Source organism: Macaca nemestrina, chromosome 7 (assembly GCF_043159975.1).
Source record: "Macaca nemestrina isolate mMacNem1 chromosome 7, mMacNem.hap1, whole genome shotgun sequence".
Classification (NCBI taxonomy): domain Eukaryota; kingdom Metazoa; phylum Chordata; class Mammalia; order Primates; family Cercopithecidae; genus Macaca; species Macaca nemestrina.
Genome location: NC_092131.1, coordinates 141,407,569 through 141,424,099, shown reverse-complemented (window position 1 = coordinate 141,424,099; position 16,531 = coordinate 141,407,569). Strand labels below are relative to the sequence as shown.

At 40.5% G+C, this 16,531-nt stretch overlaps 1 protein-coding gene and 1 long non-coding RNA gene across 2 annotated transcripts in view; both read right to left on the bottom strand.

Moving 5' to 3' along the window:
* The window catches only part of LOC105489299 (uncharacterized), a 32,400-nt gene extending 28,491 nt beyond the window's left edge, over positions 1–3,909 (bottom strand). The window contains exon 1 of the long non-coding RNA XR_011625303.1: positions 540–3,909. This is a non-coding gene — a long non-coding RNA (uncharacterized lncRNA). The remainder of the gene's footprint in view (positions 1–539) is intronic.
* Positions 1–16,531, bottom strand: part of LOC105489276 (RAR related orphan receptor A) — a 741,585-nt gene that overhangs the window by 185,351 nt on the left and 539,703 nt on the right. The window contains exon 2 of the mRNA XM_011754004.3: positions 5,426–5,455. Coding sequence (XP_011752306.2) covers positions 5,426–5,455 — 30 coding nt within the window. The remainder of the gene's footprint in view (positions 1–5,425; positions 5,456–16,531) is intronic.

Sequence of the window (16,531 nt, the reverse complement as noted above, 5' to 3'; positions counted from 1 at the left end):
GTTCACAGGTCCTCACCATGAACTGTGGGCTTTAAGACTATGCAAATCTTCTTCTTTGGAGGAACTGACTGGCAGGGCCAAGTGCAGTCCATTTATTTTTAATATGATGAGACAGAGAAATCCTGTTAAGCTTAGGAGGGCTTGGCTCTAGCTGAGCAGGCTGCCTCTAAGCAAGGCAAATGCTTCCAGACAGTACAGAGGGATTTTTACTTTCTCAGACTGACTGATCTTGAAGACACTAGATGTTATTCTGTGAGAATGGGTGGAGAGGAGCAGTGGGGATAGGTTTTAGCACCCAGGGTTCAATCTTTGCCTTTCGCTTCATTGCTATTTTATGCTGGGATCACAATATGAGAATCCTGGATGTTTTCTCTAATTTTCTTTTCCTCTCCCATACTTCCAGCTTAGTCTGTTTTTCAGGTATGAGCTGCCTTGTGGAACTGGTACACCTGGCATTTGTGTTTTCAGATTGTTTTATGTAATTAGGTTCTTCTGTCCCACCCTATCCCCCAACCTGTCTCCCTCTAGTCTCTACTTACAACTGGTCTGTAAACGCCTGGAAGGTGAAAAGCCTGTCGGCGCAGAGTAGGTCCTCAATGAATAGTTGTCCCTTAATTAGCCCTTTAAGAGGCCAGCACCTGTATTTTAGTCATGACCCACTGCCGGCAAGGCTTCTGTCTGAGATAGCTGGTAGGCTTGGTAAGCTAAGCAATGAATCTTCCAGTTACTTTGTGAGTACTACATTATCCCTTTTCCTGACTGTTTGCCAATGGGCAGACAGGATCTGGATGAAGGCCTACTAAAAGAACTTCAGCGTGGCTTCTTCTCACATCTGTCCTAATGGAACACCCTGCCAGCAATTGAAATTATAACTGCCGTGAGTCACACTGTGAGTCACATGGGTTGCCACAGAAACCTACTAACTATATCACCAAAGCACCTTCCATTAGCTTTGCCAAGAATGGTTCCTGAGTTTTCCTGGACTGTGAAAACAATGTGGGTGAGCCCCAAGTTTGGGGTTGCTAAGAGTCTACAATAAAAAAGGATGGCCTCAAGGAAAGGAAAAAAAAGGAAAAAATAAGGTTATTCTAGTTTTTGGATCTCCTGAGTGAATGGCAACCATTGTGACAACTTGTTGGGTTCATTTTGTGATATCAACAAATGCCTATGGAGAGGAGGTTGAGGCCTTAAAACTAATTTTCTCTAAGTCAAATTCAAAGCCAAATCTCTGGGGTGAAAAGTGAATACATTAACCTATCCCATTTTAAATGATTGCAATAAACACTTTTTAAAATGGATGCAAAAGATTAGTTCTCAAAGAAGTATTTTGATTTGTGCTAAAATATTTTACTATTGAGATCTAAATCTTTTTATAAATAACACAGTGCTTTAATTTTATATTATAAGTATTAGCCTGCTGCAATCAAACATTTGAAAATGTACTAGATTACCTTTTAATGGCTATTCATGTCAAATGAAAATATTTTAGAAGGTTCAGAAGCATATCTTGTTTGGGTTTTTATTGGGGAAAATTAACAACTCAAGTTGGGAGTAAACTGATACATTTTTCCTGACTGCTTTCACTGAGTAACCTGTGCTTTTCAGAAGCTTGTATCTGTCCCTCAGTGTGGGAGAAAGCAGGCAGGGCAGGCTAGGACAGGAGGTACAAGGACTGTAAACAAGGATGAGAACAGAAGGAAGTAGCAATGGTCTGATGCCGCTGGAAACGGTTCAGGGGCCTACCAGATATCTTTTGGGTCTGTGTTGTGGTGTCTGTCTGATATATGTCCTCTAAGGTTAGGACTCCACGATGCTACACTTCCCAGTAGCTGGAAAGAGCTAGGATGATTTGTCGCATCTTTTCACGTCCATATTTATCCTCTTGTAACATTGTAGTGAATGCAGAACTATCCAAGAAGAATTAGATTAAGAATTCCGGAGTGAATGACTCCTTGTCCTTGGCAAATAATAAAAACCAAGACAGCAGCTGATTCCAAGAAAATGATACTTATCTGCATGGTGGCTATTTCAGCAGGAAAGAGACCAGAACAAACTTGTGAAACACCAAAGCAAAGCAATCTTGAAGGGGTCCAACCAAATACATGTGCTATATAATCACCGTGAAAATTAAATTGAAATTCCACACCACAGTGTAAAATTGATCTAATATTAAAAACTCTCTTTTATGTTCGCACACCAAAAACCAACAGCAACATTTCCTATCAACAACTGAAGAACATCACAAATATAAGAATTCCCGGAACAATCTGGCCATGAGAAGCACAAGAAGTCCCAAAGCTTTGTCTTCTTCCACTGGCCAACTAAAGAGAAAACAAACACTTAAGGTACCCTTTTCAGGAACTTAGGAGAAACTGAGTTCTCCAAAGACTATGTCCATGGACTCCTCTGAAGCTTAACAATAAAATTTCCTTTCATGGGAATTTCTGGCTCAAGTCACCCAAAACATTTTTTTTTTTTTTAAAGGAACAATACCTGTGTGTTCCAGATAACAAGGTGGACTAAAATATTATCTGGTGTCACAACTATTCAGGTTCATTTTGCAGTATGTGCACCTCTGTCCCATGTACCTGTGAGCTGACACTCTGGTCTGATAATATATTCTGCAGCTGTACATATTAATTTGTAAGTTGAACAATCTCTCCGTGAGGGCAGTTAGGAAACCAAGATTGAAACTGATAATGTCGGGTGACTTCAGCTGTCGATGATTATGTAGTCAAGTCTTGACTAAGGTTTCCAGAACCCTGGCTAAAAATGGAAGTTTTGAGACGGTACAAAAATGAATTCATACACTTCACTGATAGTGAAACTTCTTGAAGAACAGATGTCAAGATGATTTAAGAGGAGCTGGAATTAACATCTTAAAAAAAATGTATAGGCAAGTTAGGACAGTTCAGTTTTCAAGAAAAATTCAACAAATGCTAAAGAAGAAGTCATTTGGGTGACTGTTATTAGAGAGAAAACTGATTGATTGTCTTTCTCCTCACAAGCTGTGGGCCCTGTGGAGATGCTAAGATCAGAAATATAATGGGCTATCTGCTGAGCTGGATGACAAAAACAATCTCCATGTTCAAGTGGCACGGAAGACTCCCACTAACATGTAACTTGGACAATTCAATTCCTCCTTGGCATGTGTAAAGTTTTGTGTCAACTGTGTATTCAAGTGCTATTCCTTCCAATTTGTCTTTGGGCCATTTTTATTCTGGGCCCTCTCCCCCAAATCATGAAAGTAAACATCAACCAAAACAGTATGATTTCTGATCCAAATCTTTCTGTCAATTATATAAAAGAAGCTTTAAGTCTATCTACGCTGACTTTAAGCTTAATGCATAAGAATTTTCTTGCTGATTTTCATAGTTAGAAATGCACTCAAAGTCCACCCTCTGTGGCTATATCTTGATTTTGTATTAAAGCCAGTATAGCTGATGAAATTCTTTAAGCCTTTGTGAAAAGACCCACCTGGTTCAAGTGTCTGTTATTAGAACACCAATTTTTCCTCCCTAGCCACCACGCTCATGCTGTCACCTAAGTCCTTCCATGAATTGAAACTCAACCACAGGTTATTGTTTCTGCAATAGGTCAAGAAAATTATTCTCAGGGATGACAGTTCCTCAAATGTCTCTCTTTACATGGACTGTCTGTATACTAGGTAACATCTAGGTCTCTGTCTATGTTATCTTATTAGTTGAGATGTACTCTTTATGTCCAGTGGAGCTGAAGTAGTGGTTTTGTCCACTTATCTAAGAGCCAAGTCATAATGCAAATAGTCAGTAGCTTTCTGTACATTGCCAGGTGGCCAGGAGTCCATACCCCAAACCACCATAAACAGTAGGCACAATCATCAGCCCCTGTTGGGGAGAGGCCCAGGACTGAGCTAGCAGAAAGACTGAATTACTTACCACCTCTAGAGTGGGTCCCTCCGGGCCAGGGACGAGCTCATGGGCAAGGCTGTGCAAGGAAGCGCTCTGTACCATGCCTGCCCTGCGGATATACAGAGGACTTCAGTCTCCTGCACTGTCAATCTCTCAGTCATCATGAGCTCAATTATGCACCGACAACAGCAAGAACAAGAACAACAACAACGACAAAACAACCCCCAAAAAACTAAGGGTCACAGACTACCCTGATGGAGGGACAGCCAACTGGAACTGTGCATTGAGAGATGGAGGTGCCATCCGGATCATGTGTCTAGTACGGGCCTGACCTTTTCATTATTCCTCAAGCAAACATTCCATTGAAGGCCATGAGAGAGCCACGTGGAGAGACTGCAGGATAGGGCCCTCAGAGTCAGGCAACTTCTCATCCAATTTGACGTTTTTTGGTTTTTTCTTTTTTTTTATTTTTTTCATTTTTGTTTTCTACAAATACAGATAGACAGACAGACAAACCCAAGAGCAGATTTCAAGAATCAACTGAGGCACAAGATAAACTACTTTGATGTAATACAGATGTTTTTCCCCAAATGTTTCACATGAAATAAAAAAATTTAAAGTGTAATTAGGAAAAATTGGGGGATACATCCTTGTTGTCCCTGTATTGTGCCATAAATATCTCCACTGCTTGCCTTAGAAGAATGCCCAAACATATCTCATAGGTAGCACGTATCCGTGGTCTAAAATAGTCATCAAATTCTAATGACACCATTAATTCAAGCCTAAATAATATGCTGGTCAAGTACAGTGAAAGTTGACTGCCTGCATCAATGATGTCTTGTTTCATCCTAAGGTTCAAGGCACAGTCAAACATCATTGCTCAGATTGCAAGTCACAACACCTTACATTGACGTGAGTTTGTAACTTATGGTGTAGTTCAAATGAAGGCAATTGATGAAAGCAGTTGAACCTGAGAAGTGGGATGAATACAGAGCATAAATCCAGCACACGTTTCCACATCAAACTACCGATGCCATTTATCAGGCCCTCGCAGGCCATGCCCGTGGTCGAGCAACAGCGCCTCTATTCCCAGTCAGCATCTCTGCTCCACAGACATGAGTACGAAACGGCCTAATTTGTGAACTAGTGGTGAGGAAAAGCAGACCAAAGTTTAAAAGAAATCAAGGTGATGTTTCCTAGAAACATACCAGCTCTTCTAAGAAGGATCTAGAATAAGGGTGATCAGTAAGTAATTGATCCTCCTGGCTAGATTTCATGATTTTTCTAAAGCTTCATGGCTTGAAACACTGGCATTCATCAGAATATGTCTCTAGCCTCTCTCTTCAACACACACTCAGTACAAACAGGTGGAGATGTGCCACTTCCGACCACCACAGATTGAAAAAAAGTGACCTCTGTTGACCATGGATCACAGCTGAAACATTAGTTTATACTTGAAGGGTCACAGCAGCCAGACATATGTGAATTCCAACTCTTCTGAAAACTTTGGACAGAAAAAAAAATGCATTACTTACATGTATGTGTCTTCTTCGTTACTGAGATACCTGGAAGAGAAGAAACAATAACACAGGTTACAAAGTGCCCTTGTGTGCTGCTTTGAATGTCCATCATTCCCAGAGTGCTCAGGAAGGCATTTAGTTCAGATGGTGATGTAGAGGCAAGACCAGTTTTAACAATGCATGGGAGTATCACTACACCAATCCCAAAGCCATGCAACCACGAATGACGAGGCAGCGGCCTTCACCTCCTGGTTTAAGAGGTTCTGTGGTAAAAGTGGGGAGCATGGACAGTAACTAAACAGTGTTAAACAGGGTGTGAGGAGACTCTTATTTTTTATTTTAAGTAGGGGAGACGATCATGTTTATAGGCAGAGTGGGAAAGATTTAAGGCACAAGAGAACAATGTCAGCCTGCTCAGACGAGGGGAAGATGAGCAACAGAGCAATTAATTTGCTATGGCCATTGGTTCTGTGCTTACTCTTTAATGAAAACGACCCTTCCTGCTCCCAGGGAGCACAACTTTTAATGGTGAGGGGGAAATACATCCACCAAATGTACCTATGTGTCTGTACTCATTAAGGTCAGAAAGGGAATCACTGCTACTTCTCTATAAATGGCTCCCAAATGTTTCATACAGTTGAAACACAACTGAATGAAATGTATGAACACAAACTACGAAACCACGAGCGATTCATGAGTCAGCACCCTTGATATTTCAGGATGATTTATAGGTAGCAGGTGACAAATAGAACTAAGCAACATTTGGCACATAAGTCCCGATAAAGATAGCATGAATGTATGCTTTGATGCAAACAACACTATCTCCATTTCAGAATTACTACATTTTGAATCCTTTATGCTGCATTCTTCTTGGGAGACGTTCTTGAGACTAAGTAGGCTCAAAGTCATAAAACTGTTGACATTCAGCCTGTGACTAAGAGTCGTGGTAAACCTTGAAATTTTTTTTTCTTTCAAGTTATTAAGGGAACTATTTAACCCTCCTTTGGAAAGTAAAGATTGTCGAAAAATTTGGCAGCCACATCAGACCTATTACTTAGCTAGGGAACATGTCGTACGGGGAAGAAATCTGTTATGAAAATCCACGGCAGACATTTTTTAAAAAGTTGGTTCCAAAGTTGTGAGCCAAGACCAAAATCACACACTTGCTCCCCTCAACACTTTCCAAAGGACTTATTTAGGGAAGCTGAAATTACACAGCCCGACTCAGATTCTTCTCCCCAACCCCGCAACTTTTATTGAGGAAAACTATTGTTTTGTTTGTTTGTTTTTGTTTTTGTTTTTTTTAAATCATGTTTGAGTTGGCTTCATGAAGTGAAGTTAGAACTTTCTAAAGAAATCCTTGCAGACTGTCTCACATGAAAACTACAAAAGCGTTCTAGAAGTTTTTGAAATAACCTTTATCGTGGGATGGGAACTTCCCCCAGCAGCAGCAGGGAGTAAAGTTTAAAATCTGAATACAATTTGCAACTCCAGCTCATGACACCAGCACCAATAAACTGATAACATTAGTGCACTTTCAGCATTATGAGAGCTATATGTGTATTTTCCTTAGGAAATAGTGCTTTCTGTAAAATCACTTTGAAGAGAAAGTGCTTAGGCTGTCTCTCCTGATTATTCAAAACCTCCACACAATTGGATTTAACACAGCCCAAAACAGACCTATCTATATTCGCTGAGTGTGGAACTATTTTCTCTTTACATCCAAAGGCCTGATGAAAATACCACTGCTTTGACTTTTCTACTTAAATTTAGTATACAGCGTGATGCAGTGTTCTCATCAAATATTTTCATGACGATTACATTGATAATAGATTTTGAAAATCTTCCCGAGAAAGCTGCTTGATCTCGGAGGTCGCAGCAGCTGGCATGGAGCTAAAACTTTTCATTATCTGTCTCCAGGAGGAAGCATGACTCTGGCAACAACACAATCTCTCAGTCCCTCAGTTTTGTTTAACTGTCAATTAATAATCAATATAAATAATTGGGAGCTACACTTATATTGGAGCTGCTGCCAGATTTAGTAGATAAAATACAGGCTACCCAGTACAATTTGAATTCTGATGCTAATTTGTTGTTTATCTTACATTCAAATTTAACTGTGCATTCTGTATTTTATCTGGCAGCCTTAACCTACACAAGAAGAATGTAAATTATATTTATTATAGCCAATGAAGATATACCAATCAATTAATAAACACATTTTTTTATGGAGAAAAGCTTAGAAGACACACTCCTGACACAAGAGCAATATTTTTAAAAATTGCATTACAACTCCTTAATTATGGAGATATGACTGTGCATGATATTTAATTTTTTTTAACTTAGGCATTCTGAAGACAGAAGTCTATTTCCCTAGAGAAAGTGAACAAACAAAAACAATACAAACACACAAAAGGCAAATTTAATGAAAAAAATCAGAAAATGTATTGGAATTCTCTTTGTTCCTCTGAAACCTAACTTCTTCATGGAAGCTCTAGTACTTCATAGTAAATGATTCCATAGAAGTACCAAAAAAAGCAGAAGACATCCTTTTCATTTCACAGTTGGGGAAACTGAGGCTCAGGAAAGTTTAATTGGCATAATAAAACATTTCTCTGTGGAAACTTATATTAAACTGGAAGTACACTCATGGCAAATCTCTACAATCTGTAGATGTATCCTCAAAAGAGTAAATACTCAAATTTTACTCCTTGGAACATACCACTGAGCAGTCAGCTCTGTAAATAATTTAAACCCATGGGAGTGCCCTCAGCCGTATTTAAACCAGGAAGACTCATCCTGAGTTTGGGTGAAAGATGTACTGAGATGCTGATGCAAACACATAGAAACCACAGTCTCTACTACTAGAAGAGCATACTGAAGTGAATCTAGAATGTTCTGGAATATTCTAGAACATAATATTCTGCCAGGAATCCAGCTGTCTGAATTACCCACACTTGCCTGCCTTAGGCCTTCATTCGCAGCAGGCGTGTATGCCTGGGTTTGCTACCAGCAGCCATTTTCTCACCCTTAAATAGGGATGGGTCTCCCCTTTTCTTTTTCTCATTTTCCTAGAGGTTACAAGATTCCTGTTTTTCTCACCAGGAAGAGTTCATCCTCAGTGAGCTCACAGCAGTCATACATTGCCAATGTTTGTCCTCAAGTGGAAGGAGAAAGGCCTTCAGAAAAAAAATCGTATGCAAACCTAATGCTACCACCAGCAGTAGCTCTGAATCAAGATTTTTGGGAGAATTAGGCTTACTACAGATAAACTACAATAAGTCTAAATTATTCTAATTCTACTGAGGAATCAAAGAATAAAGGCAGCTCTTAAGGTAACTAGATGTGGAGTCAAACTGACCTGAGCTTGCATTTATAGCCCACTTTCCTGCTTCTAGGCTGATAGAACTTGAGCAAGTTACTTAACTTTACTAGTCCTGAACTTCTTGGTTTTTAAAATTGTATATAATCATGATGACCCTTAAAAGACTGCTGTGAAAATTAAAGGAAATAAGGATGTATGAAGAGCTTTACAAACTGGGCAGTGTGATACAAATGACTTTGGTAAGGGGTAGGTAACTCACATAGTATTAGTTTAACCAAACTGAATTACAGTGTGCTACTGAAAGCTATGCCGTTGCTACTCATGATGTCCCTCAGTTTCACACTGACTCATGGCCGAGCACTCTGGTTCTCAGATCAAGTATTCTGACTAGAAAATATCCTCATATTTGACGGAAGAGAGCATGAGACAGAGAACCAAGTTCCTTAAAGTAAGTGTACTCTATTCTAGATCTCAAACTCCATTCTCTTTACTCTCTAAAGTCAAGGGAAAGAGCCTGATATGGTGGTGGGTACCCGTAATCCCAGCTACTCGAGTGACTGAGGCAGGAGGATAGCCCACGAGTTCAAGTCCAGCCTGGGAAACATAGTGACACCCCGTCTTAAATTGAAAAAAATAGACAAAAGGAAGCTACCTACTCACTAGCAAGTGGCTGCATTATCCAAATGGGCCGCTGATCAGCACAGGCAAGGACTTTGGTCCCCACTACTGAAGGGCATCGAACCAAGTCCAGCTGTTGTGCAGGTTTTGATTCACTTCCAAATGACTGGGAAGAACACCAAGATCCTTCCCCAGAGATTCACAAACAGACCACGAGCAGGGTAATGCTCTCTATGGAGATAGGGACTTGATAGAGTTGTGGTGAATGACAGGGTGCAACCAAGTTTCTAAACCTAAAATACACATACACCCTGAGCCCGAAGTGAACGCAGTGAATGACTTGGGCAAATCATTTAACTTCTTGGCTCTTAGTTTTCTTATATGCAGAATGAGGTAGTCAGTGACTTCTTTTTTCTTCAGGGCAGGTTCTCAGTGTGTTGCCTAAACTGGAGTGCAGTGGTATCATCATAGCTCACTGCAACCTTGACCTCCCAGGCTCAAGCCATCCTCTCAATTCAGCCTCCCTAGTAGCTGGAACTACAGGCATGTGGCACCATGCCCAGAGAATGTTTACTATTTTTTAGAGATGGAGGTCTTGCCATGTTGTCCAGGCTGATCTTGAACGCCTGGCCTCAAGCAATCCTCCCGCATCAGCCTCTCAAAGTGCTGGATTAAAGGCGTGAGCCACTGTGCCCAGCCAACGTGATTTCTTAATTTGCCTTCCAGTTCATCAACCAATGGCTCCTTGCCCTGCTTCTAAGCTATCAAACCAAACCACATCTTTCCAAGCAACAGGCTGTTAGATCTATTTCTCACTGTAAGAAATCCAATGTAGCTCATAATAAAAGGTAACCCCCTGAAACTTTTTTTCTTCTTGCCTTTAACAACCAAAGAAGAAAAAAGGCAGTGCCCACAAAAGGTTATATAAGTAAAAGATGCACTTTTCTTGGGTGATCTTTAAAAATTATCTGGGCTAGAGAAAAATGGCACCTTTTGATAAAGCTGTAAGACTCCTTCTATTTTACCCAGATCACATACACACACACACACACACGGCAGGTGTATTTCCAGACTTGCAGGTAATGCTTGACCACAATTTCTAACTTAACAATATGACAGAAGTTTTAAATTGCCAATTAAACTCCTAAAACTAAGAGGGCTAAAAGGCTCCATAAATATTCGGTCCAAAGCAAAGTCGGGCTTCTAATATAGCAAGAATGCTTGACTCTCTTTAACTGGCCATGCTTCAAAGTAAAGCAAAGGAAATGTCATGAAAATATCACAGATTTAGCACTGCCATGGTTATCAGTAGGGAAGTTTCATTATAGCCATCCCAGAACAGAGCACTTCAGGAATGTAAGCTGGTATTTCCCATCAGTGCCAAATCTTGGACCCATTAACTTTCTTGATGGACCTCTAATTGTCTCTTGGTTTATAGGCAATTCTCTGGGTATCCAGTTAATTTTACTTTTTTTCTTTTTTTTTTAAGTAAGAGTTGGCATTTTTCCTCTTCCCAAATTTGGCAATTACCAAACTAGCATTTCCAGAGGCCTTGCATCCTGGACAAGGCTCTAGACTTAACAAAGATGCCACTCTGCCACTTCACCAGTATTCAGCCTGTGTGCCTTCTTTTGTCCTCTCTTGCAACGAGAAAACAACTTTTGAGATAGAGAGATTATAAACATGAAAAAATTCTGTTAGTATTAAAAAACAGGCTGGTTGTGCCGGCTCATATCTGTAATCCCAGCACTTTGGGAGGCTGAGGTGGGTGGATCATGACGTCAGGCGTTTGAGACCAGCCTGGCCAACATAGTGAAATCCATAGTCGCTACTAAAAATACAAAAAATTAACCAGGTGTGGTGATGGGTGCCTGTAATCCTAGCTACTTGGGAGGCTGAGGCAGGAGAATCGCTTGAACCTGGGAGGTGGAGGTTGCAGTGAGCTGAGATCGTGCCACTGCACTCCAGCCTGGGTGACAGTGCGAGGCTCTGTCTCAAACCAACAAACAAACCACTCAAAACCATGCCATGTAGATTTCCTTTTATTTTAAAAATATGTCAATATTTTTACATTGCAAGTGACTGTGGCAGGGAGGAAGAGATGTGTTGAGTGATAATGAACAAAGTCTTGAATTGGCCCAACTCATGTCTCTACACCAGTCTTGCACATTGACTCCTCCTTTCATTCCTAGAAAAGGAGGACTCCAAATCTGAAGGCTTTCATAAGATTTATTCTCCCTCCCTGCAAGATGTCTGAGTTGTTCTCTCACTCATAGGTGGGAACTGAACAATGAGATCACTTGGACTCGGGAAGGGGGACATCACACACCGGGGCCTATTATGGGGAGGGGGGAGGGGGGAGGGATTGCATTGGGAGTTATACCTGATATAAATCACAAGTAGTTGGGTGCTGACGAGTTGATGGGTGCAGCACAGCAACACGGCACAAGTATACATATGTAACAAACCTGCACGTTATGCACATGTATCCTAGAACTTAAAGTATAATAATAATAAAAAATAAATAAATTAAAAAAAAAAAAGAAGACACCTATTATTTAAGCTATGAGAGCTTGGGCAAATAGCTTAACTTCTCTGAGCCTTTCTTTTCTTATTCCATAAAATGGGAATAAAATTCTTAAGACTAGGTTTACAGTAAAATGTAAGAAAATTCACGTGGGGCACAGGATATAGTACTTCTTTCCCTCTAAAGTATGTTTCTTATTGCATACACCTTGCGAATACACTTTATGTTAGATAAACAGAGAGACAACCCTTGATTTGACACAGGCAATACCCATTAAGGCACTGTTATTAACCGGGATAATCCCGGAAGGCAGCATTGGAGAGCTCAGGAAAGAATTTTCCAAATAAAACCCAAACACTTAACCCACTCCCTGCTACATTCTCAACAAGCACGTTGCAAAGGTTATCCTCTCCTGGATCCACTGCGCTCTCCTGGATCCACTGCGCTCTCCTTCTTTTTTTTTTTTTTTTGAGATGGAGTCTTGCTCTGTCACCCAGGCAGGAGCACAGGGGCGCGATCTCGGCCCACTGCAAGTTCTACCTCCTGGGTTCACGCCATTCTCCTGCCTCAGCCTCCCAAGTAGCTGGGACTACAGGCACTCGCCACCATGCCCGGCTAATTTTTTTGCATTTTTTAGTACAGATGGGGTTTCACCGTGTTAGCCAACATGGTCTCGATCTCTTGACCTCGTGATCTACCCGCCTCGGCCTCCCAAAGCACTGGGATTACAGGCGTGAGCCACCATGCCGGGCCGTCTCCTTCTTTTTGACTTCCTCATTGTGAGGAGCTAGCAGTTAAAACGGCACATTTATATGCAGTGTATGAACACTAGCTAAGAAACGAGGCCCAGAATTTAGACTTCTGTTTTTGAATAGCTAATAATTGTTTTCTAAAGAAAAAATATCACTTTGTGCTGGCCCTATGTCCCCCTCCTCCTCAGTTCTGAGTTGTCCCAGGAGACTGCTCCATTCTACGCATAGTCAAAAAAGAAAATCTATGCACGAGGCGGATCCGGAACACAGCCCGAGTAGGGCCTCGCCAAACAAAATGATGTTACAAAACAATGTCCTTGTCTAGGACAAAAGAACTATTAATGATAATCAGTACATATTACTGAAAGTGCTCCAAGTAATCTTTGGACTTTGTTTCAAAAATTCTTAATGGACACTAATGCTTAGAGTTCACTCAAAAGAGAAATAAATTATGTGCCAGGGTTGCAGGGACCAAGGACAACACGTGGAAGGCATCAAAGCATTAGCAATGTTACGACAATCAAAGATTTTGTAATTGCATAAAAAGCCTTTAAAAATCATTTAGATATACTAATTATGAACATTAATAATACTGTAATGGGAGGTTTCTTTTATGTTCGATTTGAGCCTAGGTTGAGCTGTTTCGGCAATAATATTTCAGCTCTTTTACCAACCAAGGTGCTTTTGACGCCATGAAAAAAATTCCATTTTAGTTTGAAAAATGGTTATGGGAATGGATAAGAGGAATTTTTCCTGTTTTTTGAATTCGAAAAAAAAAAATCTGTGATTGCTCTCCATCTCCAGGTCATATTTTCTGACATTAGTGCCCAGAAATATCTTTTAATTTTGGACAGGCAGACCAGAAGTATGCCCTCTTTCAAGTCCTGCCTTTATCTTTAACAAAACAGTTCCAAGGACAAAGCCTCATTCCGGGTTCCCCAGCAAAGGGAACATAAAGAGACCATCAGTCTATCTGAGAAAGAAATCTTCAGACAAAACTTATTTGGGAAACGTCCGTCTTCTCAGAGATTACTATTCAATGCACTATGAAAAGTCCGTACGTAAGGAGGGTAATTCCTCTTGTTATTTACTGGCCCCAGTGTATGATTAGGACTCATGCAGAGTAAGAATCATAAAGAAGCCTTATTTTTCCAAACCGATTTCCTTTTATTGAGTGTCTGTATGGAAAATGATGCTATCCATTAGATATTACCTGGTTGATTTAAATTTGATCTTGGAGCTCTGAGGGCAGAGGTGTGAACTGATATCAACACTTTGAGTTTAGCCTTCTAGAATTGAGCAGTTTTATCTTATAAGTGAATAATTCAGCTCGGGTAAACATCAGCAGCTTTCACAATGCTTTTCCAGAAATGCTTTACTTTATGTGCCTCTGCAATCTGTTAAATCTGTTTATCTTTGCCACTCATATGGGCAGGTACGGACGTGAACTGTCTGTGGGTGACTTGCCTGGATGTGGCTATAGCTGCAGTCTCCAAAGTCGAAGCTACCAGAACAGGTTGGATAAGGATGGCCCAAAGATTATGGAGTTGCTGGCCCCAAAGCAAGTCAGACATTATGGGAAGTTTGAATGTATCATGCCCTTGGATAGACAACCTAAATCATATCTCATCGACCATAGATCCTGGTCAGCATACCAAGTCAAGGCAAGTAAAGACAGAAGAAATATCACCTGGTCTGCAGCTCCCCCCAAAACAAAGTCTGCTACTGATGGCAGAAACATAGATAGACCAAGGGTATCACTACATTACGACGAAGGAAGGAACAACCCCATGCATTCACTCATTCTTGAATCACCTAGAGAAGACAGGGAATCTGCCAAAGTGGAGACAATGGAAATGCGGTTCTAAATTTGGAGGAAATGAGACCCACTCTCAGATCAGTTGAAAAGTAAAAGGCCTAGGATCCAATGGAGTATTAAACAAATATTTAAAAGTAGAGAGGTGGGCCGGGCGCAGTGGCTCAAGCCTGTAATCCCAGCACTTTGGGAGGCCGAGACGGGCGGATCACGAGGTCAGGAGATCGAGACCATCCTGGCTAACACGGTGAAACCCCATCTCTACTAAAAAATACAAAAAACTAGCGGGGTGAGGTGGCGGGCGCCTGTAGTCCCAGCTACTCGGGAGGCTGAGGCAGGAGAACGGCGGGAACCTGGGAGGCGGAGCTTGCAGTGAGCTGAGATCAGGCCACTGCACTCCAGCCTGGGCGACAGAGCGAGACTCCATCTCAAAGGAAAAAAAAAAAAAGTAGAGAGGTGGTGACCAGTTATTCCCTAATATATAGAATACCATGGGTCCATAAAGAATTTCTTAGAGTAACAATATTATTAACATTTTGAAGAAGATGCATGAAAAACTGATTAAATTATAAATTAGGAAATCATAGATCATTACTATTTGTAGCCTCTCTACTCCCTTCTGATCACAGAATTTTAGAGAGTTTGTCTGGATTGGTGATTGCTGGATAAAAACTCAAGAAAAGAAAGTAGCCATCAAGATACTTCTCTTGGGAGGCCAAGGCAGGCAGATCATTTGAGGTCAGGAGTTTGAGAACAGCCTGGCCAACAGGGTGAAACCTCATCTCTGCCAAAAAATACCAAAAAAATTAGCCGGGCATGGTGGCGCATGCCTGAAGTCCCAGCTGCTCAGGAGACTGAGGCACAAGAATCACTTGAACCCAGGAAGTAGAGGTTGCAGTGAGCAGAGATTTTGCCACTGCACTCCAGCGTGTGAGACAGAATGAGACTCCGTCTCCAAAACAACAACAACATACTTACCTTGCATTCACAGATTTTATGAAGAAAAATTTGGTATTGTTAGATTAGATGTATAAGCTATGTTCTCATATGGGATTTGAGAGTCAGCAAATCTGGATTCTATTCCTAGCTCTGCCACTTACCAGCTATATAATTTGGGGCAAGATAATCTCTCCAAGCCTCAGTTTCCTCAGCACTAAAAGGAGAGGAAAAAGATTTCTTCTTTCATTCTAAAATTCCACCACTAGAAATATAGCTGTAGGAATTAATCATGAATATACACAAGATTCATCATAACATTATTTATATCAGCAAAACATTCAAGGGAACACCCAAATGTTAGCAGTAGAGGATGGCAAATAAAGCATGATATGTTTACCGAATGGAATACTCTACCATCATTAAAATAAAGAAAAATAAATCACAGACAATGATGTTCCAGCTGCATTACGAGAAAAAAAAAAATTCAAAGTCCCAAAGCATAGCATACCATTTTGTCAAAAATGAAAACAAAAATGTATAGAAAAAAGACAAAAAATACATACACCAAATTATTGAGAGTGGTTATCTTTGGGTGGAGGAATTATGACTGATTTTCCTTTGTCTATGTTTTCTAAAATTTCTATAATACATCTGTACAAATAAAATTTTAATAAGAAAGAAAAATTAATATTAAATAACTATTCCACAAGGTTACTGTGAAGATAAAATGAAATAAAGAATGGCAACGTTGACCAAATATTGGTTTTTAATATTGCAAACATCTCTCCGTGACTGTTAGGAGACCCAGTTGCCTATAGCAAGTACTAATTGCATTATCCTTTCTAGAGAACCCTCTGTGCAGTCTGAAGTGAAAGTGTGATAGCATAGCTGGCTACTTACAGGAGGGCCCTATGGTGATGGATAATCTGATAATACTTGCCAAAATGGTAATCGTAACCAGTATGCTGATAAAGGTCTGAAAAATAAGCCTTGCTTAGTGCGTGTATTTTATGTAGTGCTCTAGAATGCAGTGAGAGACCTAGAGGCTGACATGAACAACTTTTGACTCCTAGGAAAACCACCATCCTTTAGCTACGAGATAGGTGTCTGCTTACGCCAATGACTGTAGGGCATATGACTACAG